This window comes from Rhamphochromis sp. 'chilingali', assembly GCF_963969265.1.
Source record: "Rhamphochromis sp. 'chilingali' genome assembly, chromosome: 1".
NCBI lineage: Eukaryota > Metazoa > Chordata > Actinopteri > Cichliformes > Cichlidae > Rhamphochromis > Rhamphochromis sp. 'chilingali'.
In genome coordinates this window covers 44186908-44212703 of record NC_137929.1, presented here as the reverse complement: position 1 = coordinate 44212703, position 25796 = coordinate 44186908, and the positions used below count along the sequence as shown (strand labels likewise).

General features: G+C 39.8%; 1 protein-coding gene across 2 annotated transcripts in view; it reads left to right on the top strand.

The window, feature by feature from the left end:
* arhgap36 (Rho GTPase activating protein 36) overlaps positions 1–25796 on the top strand; it is an 84635-nt gene that overhangs the window by 23092 nt on the left and 35747 nt on the right. Inside the window, exons 1-2 of one of the 2 annotated variants that reach the window (XM_080875003.1) lie at positions 13050–13314; positions 23646–23802. In XM_080875003.1, coding sequence (XP_080731129.1) covers positions 23667–23802 — 136 coding nt within the window. In that variant the 5' untranslated portion in view covers positions 13050–13314; positions 23646–23666. Of the gene's footprint in view, positions 1–13049; positions 13315–23645; positions 23803–25796 lie in introns of those variants that run through there. The other variant, XM_080875002.1, reaches the window with a different exon arrangement.

The following is a 25796-nucleotide window of genomic DNA, read 5'->3' as shown; positions in this document are numbered from 1 at the left end:
GGCCTCACTGCTGTGAGTGAAAGAAGATGTGAAACCATGTTTAACGAGATGAGAACAAACAAGACTGCTGCTGATTAATGGCTCAGCCTGGGTGCTGTACATCGCTGTTTCCATTTTTTCTAACTTAACATGTAAAACAGTCAGGGTCTGTTACATTATGCAAAGCACAGTAGAGGATGTGTGTCCTTGTTTTTTCAGTCTTCTTCAGCATCTTCTTATAATTGTTGGACAAACATGCTTCCAATAATCAGATTTGAAGAGATGGATTCAAATAAAAAAAATAAAAAACAGTGGATACATAATGAGGAATCGCAGACATTTAAATTAGCATGGAGACTTCTGAACATTATCTAATAATAAATGACATTTAACCACAGAATGGCGAATCAGTTGCCTTTGGGTTATAATCTAAAACATATTTAATTCAGTTCAGTTCAATTTCATTTATTTATACAGCGCCAAATCACAACAACAGCCGCCTCAAGGCACTTTATATTGTAAGGTAGACCCTGCAATAATACATACAGAGAAAAAATCCAATAATAATCATATGAGCAAGCACTTTGGCAACAGTGGGAAGGAAAAACTCCCTTTTAACAGGAAGAAACCTCTGGCAGAACCAGGCTCAGGGAGGGGCAGGGCCATCTGCCACGATTGGTTGGGGTGAGGGGACAAAAGCCAAGTCATGGAAAAGAGCCAGAGATTAATAATAAATGCAGAGAGGTCTATTAACACATAGTGAGTGAGAAAAGTGACTGAAGAGGAAAAACTCAATGCATCATGGGAATCCCCCGGCAGCCTACGTCTATTGCAGCATAACTAAGGGAGGATTCAGGGTCACCTGGTCCAGCCCTAACTATATGCTTTAGCAAAAGAGGAAAGTTTTAAGCCTAATCTTAAAAGTAGAGATAGTGTCTGTCTCCCGAATCCAAACTGGAAGCTGGTTCCACAGAAGAGGGGCCTGAAAACTGAAGGCTCTGCCTCCCATTCTACTTTTAAATACTCTAGGAACAACAAGTAGGCCTGCAGAGCGAGAGCGAAGTGCTCTAATAGGGTGATATGGTACTACAAGGTCATTAAGATAAGATGGGGCCTGATTATTTAAGACCTTGTATGTGAGGAGCAGGATTTTGAATTTGATTTTAACTATTATCACTTATCAGTTATTGAAGAATCTAGAATATAAAACATGTTTTGACTTATTTCACACTTTTTTGTTTATTACAAAATTCCACGTGTTCATTCATAGTTTTGATGCTTTTAGTGAGAATGTACAATATAAATAGTCATAAAAATAAAGAAAAAACATTAAATGAGAAGGTGTGTCCAAGCTTTTGACTGGTAGTGTGTATTAACCATGGTTTACTTTAGCACACTGACGATGTTAACATCACCATCGTGTACGTTAGCATGAGATTTTGAGGTTAGCAATTAGCATGAAACACTGCTATACCTGAAAAACACTGGTGTGATGCTCATTAGATGCCTTTCAGTCTAGCTTTATTTATTTATTTTTATTTGATTTAAACCCTTACACAAATAGGATTGTCTAACCACAGAAGCTTACGTCATGGCAGACTTAAATTTAGTACAATTTCCTCCTTCAGCAGGAAGTTATTGATTTCCCGCCGCATACTCGCCAACATGAGCAGCAAATGGAGCAGAACATATGGGAGGGAGGCGGGGGCCTGTCGGACAGCGATGATAGTGTTGATTGTGATGATGGGTGCGGACCCAAATGTCCTGTTTGGAGAAGAAAGAGGTTGCTATCGTACCTCACTTGAGTTTTTTTCTGTTGATGTTGGCATTTCCTGCTCATGTTGGCTGAGCATCTTAATCCAGCAAAAAATAAGGAAACAGGCATTTTTCCAAGAATGAAGTCAGTATATCAGAAAATAAATATGAAATCAGAACAATTAAAAACAGAATTTAATAATTGAGAAATATGTGAGTTATACTATTTTTAAATCTGTACAAACCCTCTGACTCTATAAGCATGCATTCACAGTCTTAGTAACTGTGGATCTACTGATGATGAAGTGCTCTGTGACGTATCCATGCATGTATGCAAAAGAAAAAAATGCGGGATAAATTACAGGAAAACAGTGATCAGAATTAGAAACTTAATGCCGGTCTGATATCCCAGGATGTGTTTATTAGACAAATAAGCATTTACTCGTTACAGCGTAATGAAAATCAGCACTTTTTAATGGAACAAGCAGGTAAACGGAGAGCTGCAACTGGCTCTTCGGTTCTCATTAAGTCTGTGTTATTTTTTGCTTGTTCATGCATTACATGACTTGGCCAGATGTCCAGTCACGTAGAAGCATGAATAAAGGGATCTGTAGCAGCCACTAATGCACTTAACTTTATAATGAAGAGTGCAACATTAACTAGTGCCCCAGGTGTGTTTCCATCTATGCACAGCTGTACTATAAGTCCGTAAGTGTGTGACCGCAATGACTTTTTTATACTTGTGCACATGAGATATAAGAGTGTGTGGAAAAGGAGAAAGTAATTACTGTGTCCAGTAGGTTGTAAGTCGGTAGTTTTAGAAGTTTTGTCCTTTGTGTTCTTTGTAACTATTATAGTTACATCACATTTAATGATGCTACCTTACCTTGAACTTCAGTTCCTCAAGTCTAAATTTTATTGTCTTTCCTACGTAATGCAGCTGTGATGAATATTTTTGTTGGCGTGCCAGATGAAATGTCTGAGTCCTTACTGATGAAGCACTTAAACAGCTTTCGTGTCATTGTTTTTGTTGAGTCACTCTCTCACCAGTTATATCTGTGTATCTTCAACAATTCTGCAGGCAGTTTGTAACAAAACAAAAGGAAACATGAGAGAGAGTCACTGCTGGATCTGTCATCTATCAGGCAACGAAGATGTGCCGTGTTTATCATAAGCCAAAACAAACAGTTGGGTCTATAATTTGTTGGAAAAAGTAAAATTAAATCAAGTGCTGAATTATAGCTTAATTTGAGCTTTATCTTGTAGGAAAGTCATTAGGAGTTACATTTATTTTTCTTGTGGTGGGGCGTGGTCTGCGGTGCTGCTGCAGGGGAGGTGGATGCACCTGAGCGGCATCCACAATCACCCCTAGCCAGCTTAAAGTCTGTACTGGGTCCTGAGTTTCTGTTGTTGTTGATGATGTGTTCGGCTGCGAGCTGCTGCTGTGTGAGATACAGAAACTGTAATGATAAAGTTTATGCTGAAAAGCATGAAAACGTGGTGCGGTCTGCCATGGATTTTTTGCAGTATGCCTGGCAGGTCCCTGCACCCATCCTGGCTCCCCGGAGGAGGGCTGCAGAGCAACCTCCGTGTCCACCACCAGCTCACGCACCTGCCCAGCTGGATACAGAGGTCGAGGCGCCAGAGGGACCTGCTGCACAGCCCGTGGACAGCGGGCGGCAGAGTCCGGACGGATGGCTCGGGGCGTGGTCTGCAGTGCCGCTGCAGGGGAATTGGGTGCACCTGAGTAGCATCTGCAATCATGCCATGCCGGCTTAAAGTCTGTACTAGGTCCTGAGTGTCTGTTGTTGTTGCTGATGTGTTTGGCTGCAAGCTGCAAAGTTGCAGCCGTGTATAAGATACAGCAACTGTAACGATAAAGTCAATGCCATAACAATGCCTCTACCATGTTTGACAGATGATGTGATATGCTTCAGGTCATGATTTCTCTGCCTCTCCTTCCCATCATTCTGGTACGAGTTCATTTTGGGTTCATTTGTCCAGTGACTCTTTTGTTATTTACTTTTTCTAGAAAGTTTAATCTGACCTTCTTGTTTCTGAGTGTAACTAGTGGTTTACATCTTGTTGTAAAGCTTCTTTATATCCATTTATGAAGGCTTCTCTTCATTTTAGACCTTGACCACGATATGCCTCCTGGGTGTTCTTGACTTGGTTAGATCCTGGATTACTGATCTGGCCACTCCTGAAGTTTTTGCTCTCTCTGATGATGACCTCCTGAATTTGTACTGACTTCTCTTTGGTCTTCATGTTTAAAGTTATAGTGAAAAGCTATAAAATACAAATTCAGCACTTGACATTTCAGTTCTTTGCTTTGAAATCGACTGTGGTGTTGGTGTACAGAGGCAAAACTACAAAAGCTGTGTCATTGTCCAAGAAATCGTGGACCTAACTGTAATAAAGTTCCCTGGAGCCATCATGTCATAGGAGAGTCGGTCACAACTGCTGCCTGCTACGTTTTTTATACTTTCACTGCAATGAAACAAAAATTATATTTTTGAAGAATAAATAAATGCCCATTAAAAAAATGTCTGCAGATTTTAAAGCCAGTTCTTTCATTGTAAAAAGAGCGAAGCCCTCATCATATCAGCAGTGAATGCCAACCTTCCTCTGTTTCTTATCTGTTGATCTTTATTTTAACACGTCTGGACTAGAATCGGTGCTCAGAGTTTTAAACCAGCTGCGCTGAGTAATACAGATTTAGGTAGATTAAAACTATTTTCAGATTTGGTATTTTGATATTCAGGGCAGTTAAACATGCATATCAGTGTTTATTTTCTGGCTCAGGAATACGTGAGAAAAGGCTCAGAAGAACTTTTCATTCCTGAAACTATTTTAGGATGACTGGAAAACAAAGAATGATTACTGAAGCATTTACGATGTGGGTTTGTGGTCCTTCTGTGCGTCTATGTGCTGTTTCAAAGCACAGACTCTTATTTTGTTGTACATAGTATAGTCCGTAGGGGGCAGTGTTGTCAACAAAGTTCACCATCTATCTGGCTTCAGTCGTGTGCATGTGTGTTTGTGTGTGTGTGCGTTGCCAGTTGACCGTTGACCATCCATCCTGTTTTGAAGCAGACAGTTGGAGTCAGCACACAAGCTTGAGGCTGTGAGATGTGCAAACATGCAATCCCACTCATGATGTTTGACCTGGAAATGTATGGCAGCGCTACAGGAAGTTAGAGGGATTAAAGATGATGTGGAGAAACCGGAAGAAGAGACAGAAAACAAGCTGACCAGTGTAAGATATCCATGAGCTCACTGGAACAAAGGATGGGTCAGCTGTAAAGGTCGAGATGATTCCTACAGCAATAAGCATATTTATGCATTACGCAACAGAAAGGTGACGATTCCCAGTGTTTTTAGAAGCTTTCCTTTGAGACATTTTCCACTTGGTGCTCCAGAAGTAGCAAAATATCCACTTCACTGACTTTCAGTGAGATGTTTCTCCACTTGTCTCTCACACGCACAGTGTCGTTTAGTTTTTCTCTTGTCTCTGAAGTAGAAGTTTTGTGTGGAACAAATGGAATCTAGATTGGTCACCAGCGCGGAGTTGGTGGAATAGACGTAAAATATGAAACATTGTGTTGACTTCTTAATATGTTGTGTAGGATCATTTTATTCTGAAAAGAATATTAATCATAAATCAAAAGACATGAACCGGTGAGCAGTCATTAGTACATTTTATTTACACACAGCCCTAAATTTCCAATTTCCCTCGGGATGAATAAAATATCAATCAATCAATCAATCAATCAATCAATCAATCAATCAATCAATCAAATGCCACTCTGTGCTCCAATCCACCACATTCAAAAACAAGGTTTCATGCATAGAAAAAAGAAAGTCCTGTCTAAGTTCAGATGACTTGCTATATTTTTGGCATTTAAAATCATTAATGTTTGTGCATGTTTTATTCTCAGGTGTCCTCCTGGATACAAACAAACAATTTGGCTTATTGGAATTTCTTTCGTGATTATTTTTTGGAACCCATTTTCTCAAAATGTTTTAATTCTTCTCCCAAACACAATAAAAGAGTGTTCCTTTTGATTTTAAGATTGCTGATAGTGTAAAACCCGCTATAGTAGTCAATCATACCCTCTGCAACAACTGATAAGTGAGTTTGCTACCCATAAAGTGGGATTGTTGGCCAGTCTCTGCACAAAACATATATTATTAACCAACTTCCCCTTAATGACACCTCTCTAATTCAGTTTACAGAACTCAGCACTGTCTTCATTAGAGTAAAAAAGCAAAAGCCCAGCATAGAGCGGCTCAGTGAATGTGGTCTGGACTGTGTGGAGGAGGGTCATGGTGTCAGAGACGCTGTAGAAGGACAGAACACCTGCTCTGTGATTCATGTACACTCCTATCCTGGAGGACGGAGGGCCACAGACGTCAGTGCAGACTTTGTTGTACCAGAATATGTAACTGTTTGTGTAACAACGCAGTGACCAAGATTTGTCATTGAATCCAAATATACGTTGCTCTGAGTCACCTGCTCTGCTGATACTCTTGTATGCAACTGCTACCCCGACTCCTCTCCCTCTCCACTCCACCTCCCAGTAACAACGTCCAGTCAGACTCTGTTTGCTCAGCACCTGTTTATATTCAGTAAATCTGCCTGGGTTGTTAGCGTAAGACTGATGTTGCAGCATTAGTGTTGCCTTTCTGTTCCCTGCAGATAATAACAGCCATGTGTTTGCCGTGCTTGGATCCAGTGTGATTTCACGTGAATATTTTAAGAAATCTGCTCTGGTCTTTGGTATAAAAGCACCCACTGTCCATGTCTCGCACAGGATGTCCTGCAGTTTATCTCTGGTCTCTGACACAGCTGCTTTCAGCTCCTCAAAGTACATCTGAGGATAAATATTGATGCTGGATGAGTGTGTAGACTCACTGAGTGCTGACAGTGAGGGGTAGTTGTGCAGAAACTGCTCGTGGTCCTCTGTGTGTGAGAGCTGCTCCAGCTCCTCATCCATCCTCTTCAGCTCAGTGATCTCCTGCTCCAGCTTCTCCTGAGTCTCTCTGACTAGACCCAGTTCAGATTCCGGCTGGCATCTGATTTGCTGCTTCACATCATTGCGTCTTTTCTTGATGAACCGGATGAGCTCTGTCAAAATCTTTTGACTGTACTCCACTGTTTTGTCAGCAGAGCCATTGATGACCTCCACCTCTTGTTGAAGTAGCTTCACATCTTTCTCTCGATCTTGGATTGTCTCCTGGATTTTTAGTCGCCTAAGCTCAATGTCCTTTTGCTTCTGCTTTTGGTAGTTCTTGGAGTCCAGTCTGCTTCAGCTCCTCCACTAGATCTGTTAACATGATGTTTTTCTCCAGGAGAGGTCTGGGTGTGAAGGTTTTCCTGCAGTAGCTGTGTCCACAGGGAATAGCTACCGGATCCTTCAGTAAATCTATACAAATTGAACAAGAGAATTTCTCTGAAAAAAAATGATATCCATGTGCCATTTCTCCTCTCAGCAGCAACAAACGTTTAGCTGCATTCAGACTCTACTTTGTGTTACCTGGAGAAAAAGGCGTAGTTTGGATCTTGGCAACATTTATTATAGTTTGATTTTTTTCCATGATAGCTGCCCTACCATTAAACCATAAAAAGTTAAGCTTTGATCATGTGGGACCACTGACGTGCAGCTGATGACACACTTACTCATTTGAAGTGTGACTCAACTAAAATAAGCTACCAGCAGCATAACAGTGCAATAGCAGTGAGACAGCACTATTTACAGTGATAGCATACGACAAATGTAAGCACAAAAGCAAAACCAGTAAAAAGTATAACATCACTACTTCACACTTTATTTTAACAGTGACTAAGGTAACTTATCCTTTGTGTGTCGTATATGTTTTAGGTATTATATGTTATAAATTATGTGTTGTATATTGGATTGAGCGTTTTAATGTAACCATATAAGTAATTTTCATTCACCGCAATCTTGTTGCGTTTGAAATAGTTGCTTTAAAGACCAGGACCAAGTCTGCAGTCAGCTGTTGTCTTCAAAGTGACTTTGGTCGACTGGAGGTTGAGAGCGGTGCATGCTCAATCTCTAAATAACTGGATTCAGTTGTTACATTTCAAGAAAAAAATAATATTAAGTACAGCATGAAAAAACACTCCATGAAAATGATAAAGGGCTAAGTCTGGATCATTTTTTTCTTACATCAACCTTAACAGACTCCAGGGGCACTCCTACACGTCTTGACACTCGGTAGGGAGGTTTGAAGTTTTTTTGGCAGCTTCAAAGCAAAACACACTGGCCACAAGAACATTCAAGAACGGTTTATCAGGTTAAACTTCACAATGTTTTAATTTTATTACTGTTTGTGCGGTTCTATGTTCCTTTGCTTTTGTTTAGTCTTCACCCTTGTGCTATGACTCTGCAGTTTGCTTGTAATACTTTGACATCCTTATCTCATGTTTTTGTCCGCCCTCACAAAGTAATAAGGCTCATTAAATCTGACCTCTTGCCACTGTTGACCTTTAGGGGTCAGAAGTGTCAAGTGGTTTAGCTGCTGTTACTTGGGCCTCACAAATGGGAGTCCCGGTGGTCATTTTCCACACGTGTTTTCACACGGCTGTTCGCACACTGGCCTCTTCACAGCTATTAGGAGGCATCTGGACAGCGTGATGGAATCTTCTTGCAGGATTAAGTCAATTTATTGGTTATCATAGCATTTAATACCTACCTTTTGAACTTTAGGTGCTGATAATTTGAGTACAGATTAACCTATAATAGAGCGAATAATGTAGCCAGATGCTTCCTTTTTTGCTCTTGCTCTTAAAACAAGACTTATGTTTAGTGGAAGGTCAGTAAAAATATTTGGTTAAAGGAGTAGTGATGGTAACTGATAATGCCTACAAGTTCTGCATCTCTGAGAAGTATCCAAGCATTTTGTTGTCGACTCCTTATTACAAGCCCCAACTCGAATGTTGTGGTTCAGTTGCTACTTGCCCAGCACTGCCTGGTACATCATCCATGTCATATAAAAGTTGTGTTCCCAGACAGCAAAACTGTATTCTTAGGAATGTTTAAACGTCAAATATGTTTCTGGTGAGTATAAATTTCCAGGTGGATGAGTCATGCCTTATACCTGGAAATAAGGGAGTAGCTTCTACATCAGGTTAAGGAAGTACGGTTAGAGAAGTAACCTTTAGTCAAGTAAATGGAAGAAAGTATAATTCAGTAGCATTTCAGCAGCGTTTATTTACTTTCAATATGAACCAGAGAGCTCTTCAGTAATAAAATGATTATAAAGTAAATGCTAAGTGCTTCATTAAAAATAGAAGTCTAGTTTGAGGGGTTTTTGTCCATAAAATACACTTCACAAGTAAACAGTCTCAACAAAAATAACAACAGGTTTAACCCCTCTGTTCTTTGACCTACGTCTTTGGACACTTGATTGGCTGAGTGGCATCAGGGATGATAGGTTACAATGCATTTTGATCTATGTACCTCCAGTGACTACTGCAAAGGACAAAGAAGAAAGCTGTGCACATTAAAATAACTGTAAATAATAGAAAAAAACCTGTGCAGAGTGAAAAAAATTCCATTAAAATCTAATCGGTCTAGATCCGTGTTGAACAGCATGTCCCTCCAGCTGTTGGTGAGCTAGGTTCTATGTAACTAGCACATGGCTAGTAAGTCCTCCGTTTATGAACTTGGATTTTGAAACCTTGAGTTTAGTGTTGTTGGCCAAATTAGTATGACACTGGAGGGCAAGTTTTTTGTTTGTTTTTCTTATTTTAAATTAAATGCTGGGAATTTCTTGTTTGTTACTTATTTAACTTCACAGGGTGACATTAGCTTTTTTTTGACACTGCTATGTTAGCTATTTTGAGGCAGAAATTAGCATAGTTGGCTGGGAGTGGTAAGTGGTAAGATATCAGTAAATCCTTTGAAACCGGTCGGAGTTGGCACGCTCCGTTTTGCATAACTATTTTTAAATCCCTGTAGAACTGGAACCACGTAAGCTAGCGCAATGATTTTTTTTGCATATGAAACCGGAGGAGTTGTACTTACATCTTATGCCATCAGTTTGCCCTAGGTCATGGTTTCCTTCCACATATAGCTTTGCAAAAATTGCATAAAAAGCACTTGCAGCAACAAAAACATAATATTCCAGAAACACGCTTTGCCGATCCAATCAGCTGTTCAAAACACTTCCTACATTGGAATAGACGTCAGCACGAACTATCGCATGTCCGCCATTACCTGCCCGAAACCAGAAGTGACGTCATTTCCCCTGAAAATGTAGATTTTTACCTTCGGGGCCTTAAAAGCCTGTAGTGGTATTTTTAAAAGTCATGTTTGACTGTATGCTTTTCTGTATCGTTTCTGGGATGCTTAGAACTCATATTGCACTGCTGGAAATGGTTTATTTTGATGCATATGCTGTTTTTTTGCAAATTTGCATTATAATATTTATTTTGTTGAACGGTGCACGGTGGCACGGTGGTTGGCACGGTGGTTAGCACTGTTGCCACATAGCAAGAAGGTCCTGAGTTCAATTCCACCATCAGGCCGGGGTCTTTCTGTGTGGAGTTTGCATGGTCTCCCCGTGTTTGCGTGGGTTCCCTCCGGGTACTCCGGCTTCCTCCCACCGTCCAAACACATGCAGCTTGTGGGGATAGGTTAACTGGATAATCCAAATTGCCACTAGGTGTGAATGTGAGTGCGAATGGTTGTCTGTCCCTGTGTGTTAGCCCTGCGACAGACTGGCGACCTGTCCAGGGTGTACCCCGCCTCTCGCCCTATGACAGCTGGGATAGGCTCCAGCGCCCCCCGCGACCCTGAAAAGGATAAGCGAATGGATGGATGGATATTTATTTTCGTTTTTCCTGCAGTATATAAAAATTGGTGTATCTCAAAAATAAAACTATGAAGACACTCAAAATAAATTTCCTGTTGTTGGAAACTATTTTGTGCAACTTTTATGTATTTACAGTTTTGAGGGATAAGCCTCTTAAATTTCTCTAACTAGAAATATATGGAAAAAAATCAAAAACGATTTTCAATTTTTTTGTACTTAATTGCACTTTTTTGCAATTTATGTAGTTACTATGGAATTAAAATTTGGGCTATAACGGTTGTATTAATGTATAGCAACTTGAAATGCTCCCCAAAATGGCACTACAGCATGTAAAAGTATAAAGATTGTGGCTCAAGAGTTGGCAGTTCGTCTTGTGATCGGAAGGTTGCCGGTTCGAGCCCCGGCTCGGACAGTCTCGGTCGTTGTGTCCTTGGGCAAGACACTTCACCTACTGGTGCTGGCCAGAGGGGCCGATGGCGCGATATGGCAGCCTCGCTTCTGTCAGTCTGCCCCAGGGCAGCTGTGGCTGCAACTGTAGCTTGCCTCCACCAGTGTGTGAATGTGAGAGTGAAGGAATAGTAGAATTGTAAAGTGCTTTGAGGGTTTCAAAAAGCGCTTTATAAATGCAATCCATTATTATTATTATTATAAGCTCTGGCGGACTTGGTTCTATGGTAGGTCTTAAAGGGTCAAATCAAATCACTTTTATTGTCACATCACATGTGCAGGTACATTGGTACAGCACAGCACACAGGGTTAAAGCTAGTAATTGTGGTTCACGAGCTGTATTCATAAATTGTATATACCGTAGCTGGAACTGTATTAAAATGCTCTAGAAAGTACAAACCCGGTTAAGAAGTCAAGCTCAGTGAGTTAATATTAGCTGTCGTGAACCCTAACAGACAGCTAGCACCTTAGGGACCAGTTAGCGACCACATGGCAGCCACAAGTAACAAGAGGAAGTTTGACTATTCCCTGAATGGTTGTGAGTGGCATCTGGAGTTTTTTTGTAGACAATTAATATGGTTAGTACGTGGCTGTAAACAGATATCCACTGAATGTCTACAACTTGTACACAGACTAATATTACCGGAGCCTGTCAGGAATTCTCTCTTTTCAGTCTTTCGACTAAGAAACTTTATTTTATTAGTAGAACACTCTTCTTGAACACATGGTTTGTTGTGTTTGGAAACACAGTGAAATCTCTGTAAGAACTCCCTCTAACCAACGTCATGGTAACGCCTGCAACATTGGTTCAGCTTTGTTGCTATTTTTCAACCATGACTAGAAGTTGAGAAATTAGTGCCAGCCACTGGTTATTCAACATCAAAATGTTTGGTGCCTCCTGTGCTGTTGGCCAACAGGCTGCTGGTAGAAACTGAGCTACTGCTGGGTACAGTGAGAGAGAAGGAATGGCAGGAGGGTGGAGGTGACAGAGAGGTCTTTAGATGCAGGGACTATGGCTGGTAGAGGGACAGAGCGGGTGCAATAATAATGGAGAGAAGATGGAGCTGCCAGACAAGAGGGAAAAAGGAAGACCACTATCCTTGAAACATGGTAACTATTATTCCCTGGATTTGGCTTTACTGGGTCAGAACTGGTTCTCGGGCAGCTTTTAATATCCGCTCACACTTGAGTAGATATGCTATGCTGTAGTATCCTTCCTCTGGTCGACTACTCCTTTTCTATTTTTCTTCTGAGCTCCACTGTCCTGTCTGTCCTTTTTATAGAGCTTTTATCCTGTCGTTTTAATCCTCCTCCTACTCAGTCCCTCCCTCCCTCCATTTACTTACTTCCCTCCTTCAGGCGCTTCTTCTCTTTCTACCTCGGCCCTCCTTTCTACCTCCTTTCCTCAAGTCATCCTCTAAAACCTCGCCTCTTTTTACCCACTTCCATCAGCTTACCACCTCCTTATTTTTTTCCCTTCTTCTCTTTATGTAACTATTTCTTCTTATCTGCCTCCTTTCCTGTCTCCTGAATTAACACTCTCTCGCCTTTTTCTACGACCGGTCACTTGTATCTCATACGCCGTTTTTCATCACTTCTGTTTTTCTTTCTTATATCTCAGTTTAACTTGTCTGACTTCTAATTTCCCGCATATATCTTGTCCTCTTTCCTGTGTCCCTATCTCATTTTCATCTCCTTTTTAGACCCTTCACACTTTCCCTTTTGTCCTCTGCATTTTGTTTCCTTCATTCTTCTTCTAACCTTATACTGCTTTTCTACTTATTCTCTCCTGTGGTCTCCTTAGCCTCTTCCCCATTTACCCCTCCCGCACCTTCCTCCCGCCCTTATCTTTGCTCATTTTCTAACTACTTGTTTCCTATTATGCCCCATCTTTCTTTCCATTTCCTCTCCTTACTTATTCCGTGACACTTCTTCATCTTCCCTACCTCTTTCCATCACCTCTTCCTCACCCATATTGCTCCTTTTTTGTTTCCTCCTCTGTCTTGTGTTTATGTTTTCAGTTCCTGAAAGTCAAGTCAGCATGCGCCACTCCTCCTGCTGCTCTCGTAATCACACTCATTCTCAGCCCTCCCCATTCCCCAGTGCCCTCCTCTCTCTCACACTGTGTATATCCCATTCGGCCACTTTCCGCATTAACTCCTAGTCGTCAGTTTCATTCAGCTCAGAGCTGATATGCGGCTGTTTCTCTGATCAAAGTCTGTATACAAGGAGGCTCAGAAATCTGGAGGACCACCTGTTGCATTTTGATTGAAAGACGCCCCAATACAGGTACAGACTTTGTGTTTGTTTGAGGGTTGAAGCAAGTGTACTTTGCCATCTGCTGCTTTACCTGTCTGTTGTGATTTTCAGTGCTTCTGTTACCTGTCAGAGACCTGAGTGATGATGCACGTCTTTTCTTAATGACTTTCTCTAAATTTATCATTTTATTCGCATCATTTTGAGACCATGGCAGTGTGCTTATGTAAAGACAAAATCTCAAGTATTAGGATGTTTCGTTACACCTAAAACGTCTCCTGTGCTTCCCCGGAAAAGTCTGATATTATGCCTAAAATAAAACTCTCATGTTTCCTAAACAGTTCGTAGAAACAGCAAATGTGGTGGGAGCTCCATTAGCTATAATTAGGTGGGAACATTATTTTGTAAACACCATTAATTCAGTCATTTGAAAATTGTAAATAAGCTTATTTAATTAATCACCTCAAATTAGGTCACGCTTTGGGGGAAAGGAAAACCGTGAAATAACCTGGCACTCCTGAGAAACACAAGGAAAAATACAACCTTTTTTTTTTTCTTCAAATGTAGTCAGTTAAAATGTGACTTTAAAAAAAATATTTATACTGCAAATAACACCATATATGTCCATGCATAATGCATAAGCAAAGTTTCAGCATCATCCTATGAATCCACTTCTATTTGTATTCATCTGCTGGCTAAGCTTTGAGTTTCAGACAGCAAGGAGTCTGTGTGAGCCCCTTAAAATCCCTGAGTTTTTCTGTGCTTTTATAACTCGAGTTGTGGGGACATAAAAGTGATAACAAGCTCAGTCTGTGGGGACCTGTCTTTATTGTTGGGGACATAAAGCATGCAAAATGTAACATTTTAGAGTGAAGAACAGAGTGTAATGTCTTCTGTAGGGATAAAAACATATTATCCGTGGTTGTATACTTGCATTACTCATACAGTGGGGACATACAGATTTATGTGACCACTTAGTGAGGACTCGACTACTTTTGGTGATGAAAAGCGCATCCTTATAATCTACAACATTTCACATTACGTGACAGGATGAAGACTAGAGTGTAATCGCTTCTAAATTGTGTGTGTGTGTGTGTGTACTTGTTTTTCTCATATTGTGGGGACAAATGTATTTACACAGCTGCTTACTGGGGACTTGACTTACCTTTGCAGATGAAAAGCACATTTATGATGTAAAAAATTAGACATTTCAGGATGAAGACTAGAGTGTAGTTTAGTCTTTTGTGTGTCTGTGTGTGTGTGTGTGGCAACATGCCAGTTCAGTCAGGACTGACACAATACCACTGCTGTGACGACGCAGGATCCGTCTTTGTGGCTCGGCCGTCAGTCTTTAGCACTGCCAAGGGGCCTATTAGCTCTGCCTGTCTGTTTATGCGTGTGTCTGTGTATGTTTGCACATGTGTGTGTGTGTGTGTGTGTCTCTTCCTGTCAGTGAGCAAGCAAGTATCTTTGCATACTAATGTATGTTAAGCTCACTCTGTGAGGTAGTTTTTGACAACATCCTAATTAGACCAGCCACCGTTCCTTATTTATTCTAAGAAAAACAAGACGTGGAGCTGCATAATGTGAACATAATGTTCCTTCATTAGAAAGGATCAAGGAACCACAGAAGGTACTGCACGTATTAGTTGCATGTGTGTGTGTTTAACATATTGAAAGGAAGGGAGGAAATAAAAAAGTCATTTGTGTTATCACGAACTGTTTCATTCTTTCAAACGAGATAGTGTTTTTGAACAAGCTGGAAATCTGCTTTACCATGTCACTTTGTCTAGGATTTTGGTATTTTAATTAATAAATACAGTACATTATTTTGTGGACCAGCTTTATCCACTTGTCCCTTGTGGCACTTACTTCATAAACCTCCATATAACAGTATTAGGACGGAAAGGGTCAGTTTATATATTAGACCTATTTATAACTTAAGCTTTACAGAGAGCCTACGGGATTCTTATTGTCCCTCACCAGTGAAGCGGCAAAGCCATTATTGCAGCACGAACAGATAAAATGCTGTGTTTAGTACAGAACTGGGCATCCAAAGAACATGTTCTGTACACTCTTTTCTTGTGGATGTTTTAAATTTGAAGAAGGAAGCTGTATTAGATTCTACATTTTCAAACTGCCGTGAAGGAGAGTGAAATTAGTAATATAGCTTTTGCTATTATAGAGAACTTTGTGTGTTCAACCAGCCACACGCAATTCGCATACATCCATACCTGTCAGTTTGTAATGGTATTTGATATGTATATGCAGTGGATTGAATGGCTGTTATTAGTTGTTAGTGCCATACATATCTCCACAGGACGCTGAATGGACGTATAGCATGTGTTGTTTCCCAGTTAAATACAGTCAAACTCAACTGTGACCAATGAGTTTCATCCTCATCTTTTTGACTTAACATTTTCTTTATGATATGCTCTAAAGTTTTGCTTTTTGATGCTGTGGTTTATCAAATGTACTCGGTTGGGGGATTGCAAAACGCACCCTTGGGTTTAAATTTACCCTTTCGAAATGTAAGGAACTTCATAGTTTTTATAATGTTGCAAGATTACATTTGCCAGGACATTTAACAACAGAGATCTTACGTGCATGTCTTTGCATGACCACCAGATGTCTCCTACATAAATCTCTCCGGTGCTAATACACCTTCTCAAAACTGGGTCCAGCTCAGTTTCCTTTCTACTCCCTCCTAGACCTGTCCGGGAGGTTCGTCAGTTTCCATGGTCATTTAAAACTTGTATATCCATAAAGGCACAGTATGAACTAAATGGTGTCAGGCTTGCTCAGGGCCCCTCCACAAGATATATCCCTGATTTAGAGAAAAATACTGTAATAGCATTATACTAAGAGGTTCCCAGGGTGCACTTACACAAAGCTTGGTTGCCTTGTACTGTGCCTGAGAATACCTGTAGCCCCTCTACAGTTCACCTTTTTTCATACTGAGCTTAAGTATGTGGTATCAGCTACAGCTTTAGGTTTTCTCAGACAGGTTTAATTTGTAAGATGAAGACCCCACAATAATACAACTGAACCAGGTCTGAGAAATGTACCCAGTAATACCATAGATCAATCACACAGGACAACAGGGGGAGGTCAAGCACACTCAATTAAATTAAATTTTTACTTATATAATGCCAAATCACAAGAGCAGTCGCCTCAAGGCGCTTTATATTGTAAGGTAGACCCTACAATAGTACATACAGAGAAAAACCCAACAATCGTATGACCCCCTATGAGCAAGCACTTTGGCGACAGTGGGAAGGAAAAACTCCCTTTTAACAGGAAGAAACCTCCGACAGAACCAGGCTCAGGGAGGGGCGGCCATCTGCTGCGACCGGTTGGGGTGAGAGCACTCATGCACAGTATGGATCATCTGGTTTAAGTACACCCTTGTTTAGAATCTATAGTTGAAGAAGAACGAGAAAAATCTTTTTTTCATATGTACCAAATGTTTTTACCTGATTGCTCATGCGTCTTTGCTTTTGTGTCGCTTAATCACAATTATGAATTGTCTGATAAAATACATATTTTCTCAACCTTGGCAGTATAAGCATCAGGATATTATGCAAAATACACAAAAAGAAAAACTGTGTTACACAGGGTCATCATTAAAGAGAGCATATACATAAAGACTGGGGCACTTTACATGAATAGAATAGGATCTTGTGTCAATTATTTCCTTTTATGTACTCTGTAAGGAAAAATATTAATGTTGCTCCACAAGGGGGTCTTTAAGGAATCATTGACCACCCTGAACATTTTCTCCTTTGTAACTTTTCCTTGGACCTGAACAGTTTCAAAAACCCTGCTGTATGTCAGCCAAAAAGTTTTTTGGGATTCAGGGATAAATCTTGCTTTTTCCGGCTGATAATTCGACCCTGGAGGGGTTTAAAATCGTGGGCAATTGCAGTATATTATTCGTGGCTTTATTAATACACATTGCATTACAGTTACATACACTCTAGTTTTCAAGTATTCCCAGATGTTTGGTTGAACAGGAAATCAATAGTTGTCTCAGCAAATAAATAAGCAATGTTATTATGTTAATGGAAACAATTAAAATGTTCTTGTAATTCAGGAAAAATGAACCACCTCCTCACCTCCTGGTAATGAATGAGAACGAGAGGCAGTATTTATATTTTGCCTCATTTGCACAGTTTGGCCAAGAAGGTAGGAGGTGGGTGGGGGGCAGAACAAAATGCTGAGGTTAATGATGTGCACGGCGAGAAGCACCCAAGGGAGAGATGACTATACACAAAACAGCAGCGTGGGGGGGGGGAGTGAAAAGCATCCGAGAGCTCTCACACCATGTTTCTTACTGTGTTGTGTCATCAGACGGGGGCACAGCATCAGAACAAGGTTATATGACCTGCTTTTAAATGCAAACTCAAAAACGGGCCCAGTTTTAGCAGGTGCTGCTTTGAACAACACGTCCTTCATTGCAGTGATCAGTGTCCTGTTTGATCTGCTGATTTGCTTCTTTCAAGCTCCGCAAGGTCTCATCTCTTATGTGTTTATCTGTCATCACGTTTCCAAGTTCTGTGAGAAGTCAGAGTTTATTTTGGTAAACATCTGGGGAAAAAATGAAAAAGCTTTTCTTTTACTGTCTAAAATCAGTAATGAGAGGTTTAGGTCATTGTATTCCACTTTCTGCTACCTTCCTGTGTGGTTTGTCTTTCATGTGGCTGCACTGCCTCATTTCCTAGTTCCTGGTATTGAAAACTCATGATTGTACAAAAAGAGAAAACCTACAGAGTGAAGGAGGGTCTTATTTTAATAGTCAACTAAGTCAACAATACTCTTTTTAAATCTTTTTTTCTCCTTGTTTTCATGGTGAAATGGATTGGAAAGATTGGAAAGTAGTTACTACGATCAAATACTTTGTGTAAAATAGTCTTGAGTTTAGAATACAGTGATTTCTAGTTAGTTTTACATCAGCAAAATTTTTGTATCACAAGAGGAAAAAGAGCACAGAGCCAGACATGACACATTTCCCACACATTATTAATGAAAATAAAATTGTATCTGTAGCCGAGTGACTCAACATTTACCAAACCATTCCTGACAATCTTTACCATAAATGATGGACTTTTGAAACATTCATTGCCGATTTGATGTAATCAGAACATCGTGAATAGCAGCGCTCACTTACTGATTGTAGAAATGCTGGATTGTGGTTGGTGAACATAATTGTTTTAAACTTGGTTGAAGCAGAGTGAGATTGTTTAACACTGGGGAAGCAGACACTGGGATCACAGCTGGTAATAACAGGGTAGATGCCAAAATGTAGCCTCCGAAGATTACAAAACATTAACTTGCAAAAGTTTGCATATTTTGGTAATGTTAGCCACAATGATCACCCAGATATTGGCAGCATTAAGGGCTTGAATTTAAGGCAGCTCGTCTTGGTTTTCAACTTTCACCTGGACCCACGTGAGCTGAATAACTCACATGATGTCTCTGATGTCTCACAAATGATTCATAGCTTTCCCCTGTGACTCTTAATGACTCACAGGATGACAGAGTGGGTCAGACGTTTCCAAGGCGAGATTGCCAATAGGGGTTAATATCAGGCACTCTGCATGAACTTCTAGAGTTTTTGGTAGTAGTGTCCAGTCGAGAAGAAAAAGACTGGCATGGTATTCCAAACCACTGACCTTAACAGCTATGGGAAGTGCTACCGTAGTAAAAAAAAAAACCAAACAAACCAAAAAAACAAAAAGGAGAAACTCTAATGGTTGCTTCTGCAACCATTAGAGTTTCTTCCCAGTGAACGAATCTCAGTACTTACAGTTTACATCACGGGCATGAATGTCATGGTAATTTGGGGTTTTTAATGACTTCTTTGAACTGTTCTTTTTCCAGGGTGGAAAGAGTATACATCTTTCTGACTTTAGAAAAACAAGAATTGGTGTGCAAAAGTATTTGGGTGTATTTTATCTTTTTTATCATCATCTTATGAGATTTGTTTTCTTTCTATGGACAATAGGTCATAGGAGATTGATTTAAAATACATACCGGCTCAAATAAATACACACACTCACTTAAATCTTTTAATAAGTGGTGCTGAAGGACCTACAATGTCTTTTAACTTGTCAAGGCCAAGGCCTATAACCTTCTCATTAGTGATCATGATTGCTACAACAGGTAACTTCTCTTTACTACCATAAAAAGAATTTGTTTGACACTCATAGGATTGACCAATACTCGGGACGATGGAAAGGTCCAAGGCCACCAAAAAGCCCAAAATACCAAAGATTTGGCCAAAGGTGCAATACTGAGGTGCAACTTGCTAAGAGACATTTAATCAATTATTAGTCGGGATGTGAATGTATTTGGGCCTGCATGCATACATTTGAACCTGTGTAGAGAAAATCCAAAATAAATTCAAACTTGTTCACCAATTCTTGTTTATTTTATTGATTGATTGATTTAAATCATCAAAGATCTATGCTGCACAGTCATTCCACCCTGAGAAAAGAACAGCTTGTGTTTAAACTTCTGAGCACAACTGAAATTGTTCATGAAAGCAGAGATTGAGATATGCTGACCCATCCTGAATGTGTGGTGAGACCGTTCAAACATCCACCAAGAGAGAAAATACACATAAGGTATAGGTTTAAAAACTGCTCATGAGATATGACATTTAACTTAAATGTCATGTCTAAAGTTTGGCATTTCATACAGCAGACCATATTCCCTGTGGTATTGTTTTCCACTGAACCCTGCTGCTTTGAGTGAGTCCATGTTACCAGTTTTAGAAAATGTGGATGAGGCCTCAGCGCTCTTTTGTGGGAAACTTTCATCATTCATCATTTCACTTTCACCACAGCCTATTTGTCTGGTTGTGTTTAGCATTAAGAGCAAAGTAATTTTGTCCAATCACGCTGTGCAGTCTGCATTTAGTCATGAGAAAATCATGCACACGTGGATCTGTTTCCACACTCCCGTAGTGCACAGCGAGACCTTCAGAGAATAAAAATGAAAAGATAGCATGACTGAACAAAGCGAGAAGACACAAGAAATAACACAACTGTGAGAAGTGTGAAGTCATACTTACTAAATATTTTTATGTATAAAAGGTTGTCATAAATGTTTATATCAACCTATCATACGAGCCTTGAACTTGACCTCCGGGTACAAAGAACCACTTTATGGCACTTTAATTGTAATCTGCTATCTATATCTGATAGCGGTTAACATTTGACCACCACAAGCAGCTGTTTTTTGGACACATGTACAAATGTCTGTTGTGATTTAACCACAATTCTCATGTTAGCTGTTGTTTATAACTGTTTGTAAAACCTTACTAGACCAACTGGCATGCATCAGCAGCATGCTAGTGTTTTATGGGAACAATTAAAATCCATAAACATAATATTAGTGGTCTTTTTCTGGACTGGAAAATAAAAAGTGGGTTGGGTCTACTAGCCATTTCATTTGGGGCTAGCTCATGAGCACCATATGCTACACCCTGAACTGCAGCCAGTTTCTTTAGACTGCTGTGGAGTTATTAGTACAAAACAAATTTCACAGCAGTTGGTGATGTAATCACAACCTTTAATCTTTTGATTTGTGTTGCTGAACAAAACTATTCTTATCTACAAAACAATCCAAATTTGGAGGTCAGGGAGGAGGAGGGTGTGGATGACAACTAGGTCATCTCAACTTTGATGCTATGTTCCGGCTTTTCACAAAGTTTCATGAAGTTCAGCTTTAGTTTGGGAGTTGACCGACAGTTTGTCAATTTTTTTTTAGAATAATCAGCAGAGAAACATATTGTCACTAAATATGATCCTATTAGTTAATAGTTTTTCAGTATAAAGTTCTTCTCTTCTACATTTTTTCTCATATTTTACTTTTTCCTTGCTAATTGTATCTGACACCTGTGGAGAATATTATTTCATCCAAAGTACTTTAAATGTTTATTGAATACAATGCATAGTCAAAGTCTAAAGTGGGGTCTTTAGATCTTTTTGGCTTAGGACCTTCTTCTCATGTTTCGGATCTCCTTTAGTTTTTAACAAAGAGACGTTTCCCTACAAACTTCCCATGCGGTTTCATTTAACCACACGCCACAAGAATTTGAGGCACAAAGATGTAAAGTTATCCCATCTGGACGTAATTTTTACAAACTAAAAGATTACAGAAGTTGGCACAATCCTCCAACAAGAGTGGGGAACCTAACCCCAATGTGGTGAACCAGAACAACCATTGGCATCGTGGCAAACAGAGGTGGTTTGAAGTCACCTCAGATTATAGAAGTAAATCAACGAGTTGCTAAAGACAGTTTGGACGTATTGGTTACTTGATTTGCACAGTTCCTATACGCTTGGGCTCTCTGAAAAGTCGCACAGCATGCATATATTAGAAACACATGCTTGTCTGACAGGGTGAACGGGTTGTGGAGCACAGACTTAAGATCTGGAATGAGATTGTATGCTTCTTATTAACCTGCGGCCGCTTCATCCCTCCATTAAACACTCCCCCCATTACCCCTCCGCGCTTCCTCTCAATATTCACCTGATATTGTTTTTCCTGTTTTCTTAGCATCTCTTAAAATCTCTTGATTCTACCATTCTTCTTCTACTCTTCATCTCCATCCTTATTTATTAGCTCTGTGATTTAGCTCCTTGCCCTCCTACTTGCTGCTCGGTGAGAATCTAGTAGAAGGTAAACCGTGTTGAGGTTAAAATTGAATGTTCTCCACATTTCCAAAGAGAAACTGGGATCAGCCCTAACACTTACAATGCCTTCAAAAGACTTTAAGCTAATTCTTAGCTTATTCGATCTGTGACTGTGTCTCAACCACTGAAATGTTTACCACAGCAAAGAAGTACTTCTTAACACTTTGGGCCTTCAAGTAAACTAAGGAGCATGAGAATATATAGTGTGTGTACAGTGATACGTTACAATGTATACCATCTATGACTTTGTGTTTAAACTGTGCAGTTCAATCTTACCACCTTACAGAGATAGTAGCATTTTAATATTTTGGGCTTCAAACTGTTGCCACAATGGACAAAAAAGCCTTACTTACATTAAATAATACAATAATAACCCTAACCCTTAAGTTTAGGGAAAAAAATCACAAAAATGTGAAAACTGCGAAACTTGCTTTGGGATGGATTTAGAAGTTTCCCTCCAAGTTACTTGAAAATGTAAAATTCCCACCTTGAAATAGTTCGAAATTGCTAGGGCATTGATAGTGTGGTGAGTTTTTGAATATTGTTTCAGAAGATAAATATTTAAATGAGGAATGGTGAAAACTCATTTTTAAAAGCAGATTTAATTTCCCTGTTGTCCATTCAAGATCAGGTCCTGTTTGTACACTGTTGTATAATCTTAATATTTTCCAGCTTTAGCCAGTGCTCGCTATGAAGATGTTTGGCAGCCTGCTAGAGAATTAAGGGGGTATCTAGGCTCTAAGCAAAGATAGATTTAAAGAAATCGGAATACCTTTTGATTAATAACATTTTATCAATATGAGATACAGTAAAGCAGGCTAATCTGGAGTTGCAGTTGGTAATGGTTACTTCTTATAGTACTTCCATTTATTGATGCACCAATATTATTATCATGTTGCCTTCAAGCAGAAAAAAGCTGAAAATGTTTGTAGATTAAACCTCACTAAGTAAAACAGTAGAAATCCTTGATACAGTGTTTTTAATTTCCTGTTTTGTTTTTTCTTTTTTGTATGAGTTAGAAAGGGTTATTCTTCGAAATTACTAAAGTTGAGTTATTTTTTTTAATCAAGCAGTTTTATACCAAGATTGGCCCCAATAAACCTTATAAACAGGCTCATCTAGAGCCACAGAAGACTTAGTATAAAATATGCAATGTAATTTAGGTTTGTTGTTATGACAAATGCAGGCTTCCTGTGTTAAACTTGTGGATTTCCCCCTTTTTTAAAAGGTCAGGTTGTGTCTGCAGAGATTTAATGAGCTTTCACTGTGCAAAGATCTCGAGGTCAACAGACAAAAAGGGCATCACAATAGGTTTTTGTAATAAAAGGCTAAGAATAAAAATAAATACAGGCTTAAGACTAGTGAAAACAAATGAACGCGCTGACTTTTTTGACTAGAAACATGGTCTCTTTCTTTATCTTGTTACACAGTGATAAAAGCAAAGCTCACAGCTGAATTCTCTGTTTTTGCTTTTGAAGATTTTTTTTGCCTTTAAGTAGTTGATGGTTGGTTGGCAATGGTCAGAGATTGCATGTCAGTGGAGATTTTTGTTTTGTTTTTTTAGTTTGAAGACCATCTGGTACCTGTTGATTAATGGCTTGTGTTTCTATAGGTATTTTTGTGTCCTCTGTATCCTTTAACCATCTCTTTTCTCTGCAGGGGGATCACACGTGGGCCACCATGTTGGGACAGAGCGTGCGGTTACAGCCAGTTCCCATCCAGAGCCTATCGGAGCTGGAGCGAGCCAGGTTACAGGAAGTCGCTTTGTACCACCTGGAGGAGAGGGACCTGGACTTCAAGATCAGCATCCCTAAAGGTAAGGGGGAAGGACAGAGATGGTGTTTCTAAAGGATCTGATGGTGGTTGAGTGTAAACTGATTTCTTAACTCGATTCCTCAATATTTTCCAAAGTACTTCCATTTTTTATTAGCACTCATATACTACCTTTATTGATTTGGAGGCTCGAATATTCAAGATTTAAAAAAAAAAATGTTAGTTTAAGGCATACATATTTGATCTTTACCCGAAAGAATTTGGACTGATGGAATCTGGGACTAAACAAAAATGGGCGTCATGGGAGTTGAACCTTTGTCTGCCATATCATCCTGAGTACTGGCCTATTCATTTATGCCCTCTGTAATGGGAATTTGTTTTTAGTCTGTATCTTCTGACTTGTTTGAACTACCCTACTAACTCCTGAGGCACTAAACAGAGGACATCCTGGGCTTTATATTAATATGTCATGTGTTTGGGTGGCTTCTTTTAGCTCCAAAGAGGCAGGAAATCATAAATAAAGTTAAATAGGAATATTCTTTTGTCCTTGGTTCTCAGGAGGATATAAAAGTCTTGAGGATTATCCTTCTTAGTCACATCTACCTCCTTATTACCTTGGTTTCATAGTATTAGGTTTTACTGGTTTTGAGGCATCAAAGGATTTGGTTTGATTTTTTAAATAAAAAAAAGCAGCATTATTTGAGTTAAAAGACACCCTTCGTTACATTGACCATCATGGAAGGATAACCTGTAATTTCTGGGTTTCCAGGCTGCCAAGTCCTACATCGGCTTACGTTTTATTGGTTTACTGAAAATGGGCAACTTTAGAAAAGCTAAACTATAAATAGTAAATAAGTTACTTAAGTAATTGTGAAACATAACAAATAACCCCAATCTGAGAGAAAATCAGTTTCCTCTGACACATAATTGAGAATGCTGTTAAGTCACATGCGAAAGTAATTGTTTGGAAATGGGCCTAAACTTTGTGTAACTTGCATAGACATGTGATAGCCAGAGTTCAAGTGTTGCCAGAGTATGTTTTGTGTTTCTGTTGATTTCTGAAATAGCATTTAAGTTGCAAATCAGTTTTTAAATTTGGCACAATCCCCTGTAGGGAAGGCAAGGAGGTAAAGACACTTCACCCGTTGCCTACTGGTGGTGGTCAGAGGGCCTGGTGGCGCCAGTGTCCGGCAGCCTCGCCTCTGTCAGTGCGCCCCAGGGTGGCTGTGGCTACAATGTAGCTTGCCATCACCAGTGTGTGAATGTGTGTGTGAATGGGTGGATGACTGGATATGTAAAGCGCTTTGGGGTCCTTAGGGACTAGTAAAGCGCTATATAAATACAGGCCATTTACCAAAGGTTTAAAAACATGAAAAAATGCTATGTCCGACCATTAAATTCATAGGGACAGGGCATGATAGTTACTCCATTACAATAGCTTCCCAGAATAGTGAAACTGATGAAGGACAACTTTGTTTTTGTCACCATTGCTGCCAATTTAATGCAGTTAAATTTCATTAGTCAGTCTTAGTGGTGAGGCGGATTGGTCGTCATGAGGTTTGAGAATAAAAGTTCACGATGACCTGGTGAGTATGGCGCCAGTTTGGTTAGCCACACTCAGCCAAACTTAGACTGAACTGCCCTAAAGCAAAAACAACAACTCAGTCTGCCAGGGGAGCCATAACAGCTTGTCTGTGAATCTGAGGAATGAGCATAAAGCAGGAAGACATTAAGGATCATCTGGAGCGGAATCCAGGGTGTCAGATTGATAAGGAAGGGGAAAGGGAGGCAACGTGATTTCTGTTAATTGACTCTTTATCTCAAATAGCATTGGATAGGGTCATGATTTGTCTTTTTTCCCACCCTAGGGGTGATGATATGAGATAGCTGGGTAATATTCACTTCTTAAACCACCGACCAGTACTGCTGTTTCCAAGTCATAGTCTAGCTGGTATTGTTTTGTTTCTGATTTTAAACTTGTGCAGCTGTCCTGGTGTGAGTCATTATGGCAAAATGTGCTATGGGAGACACCTGTTG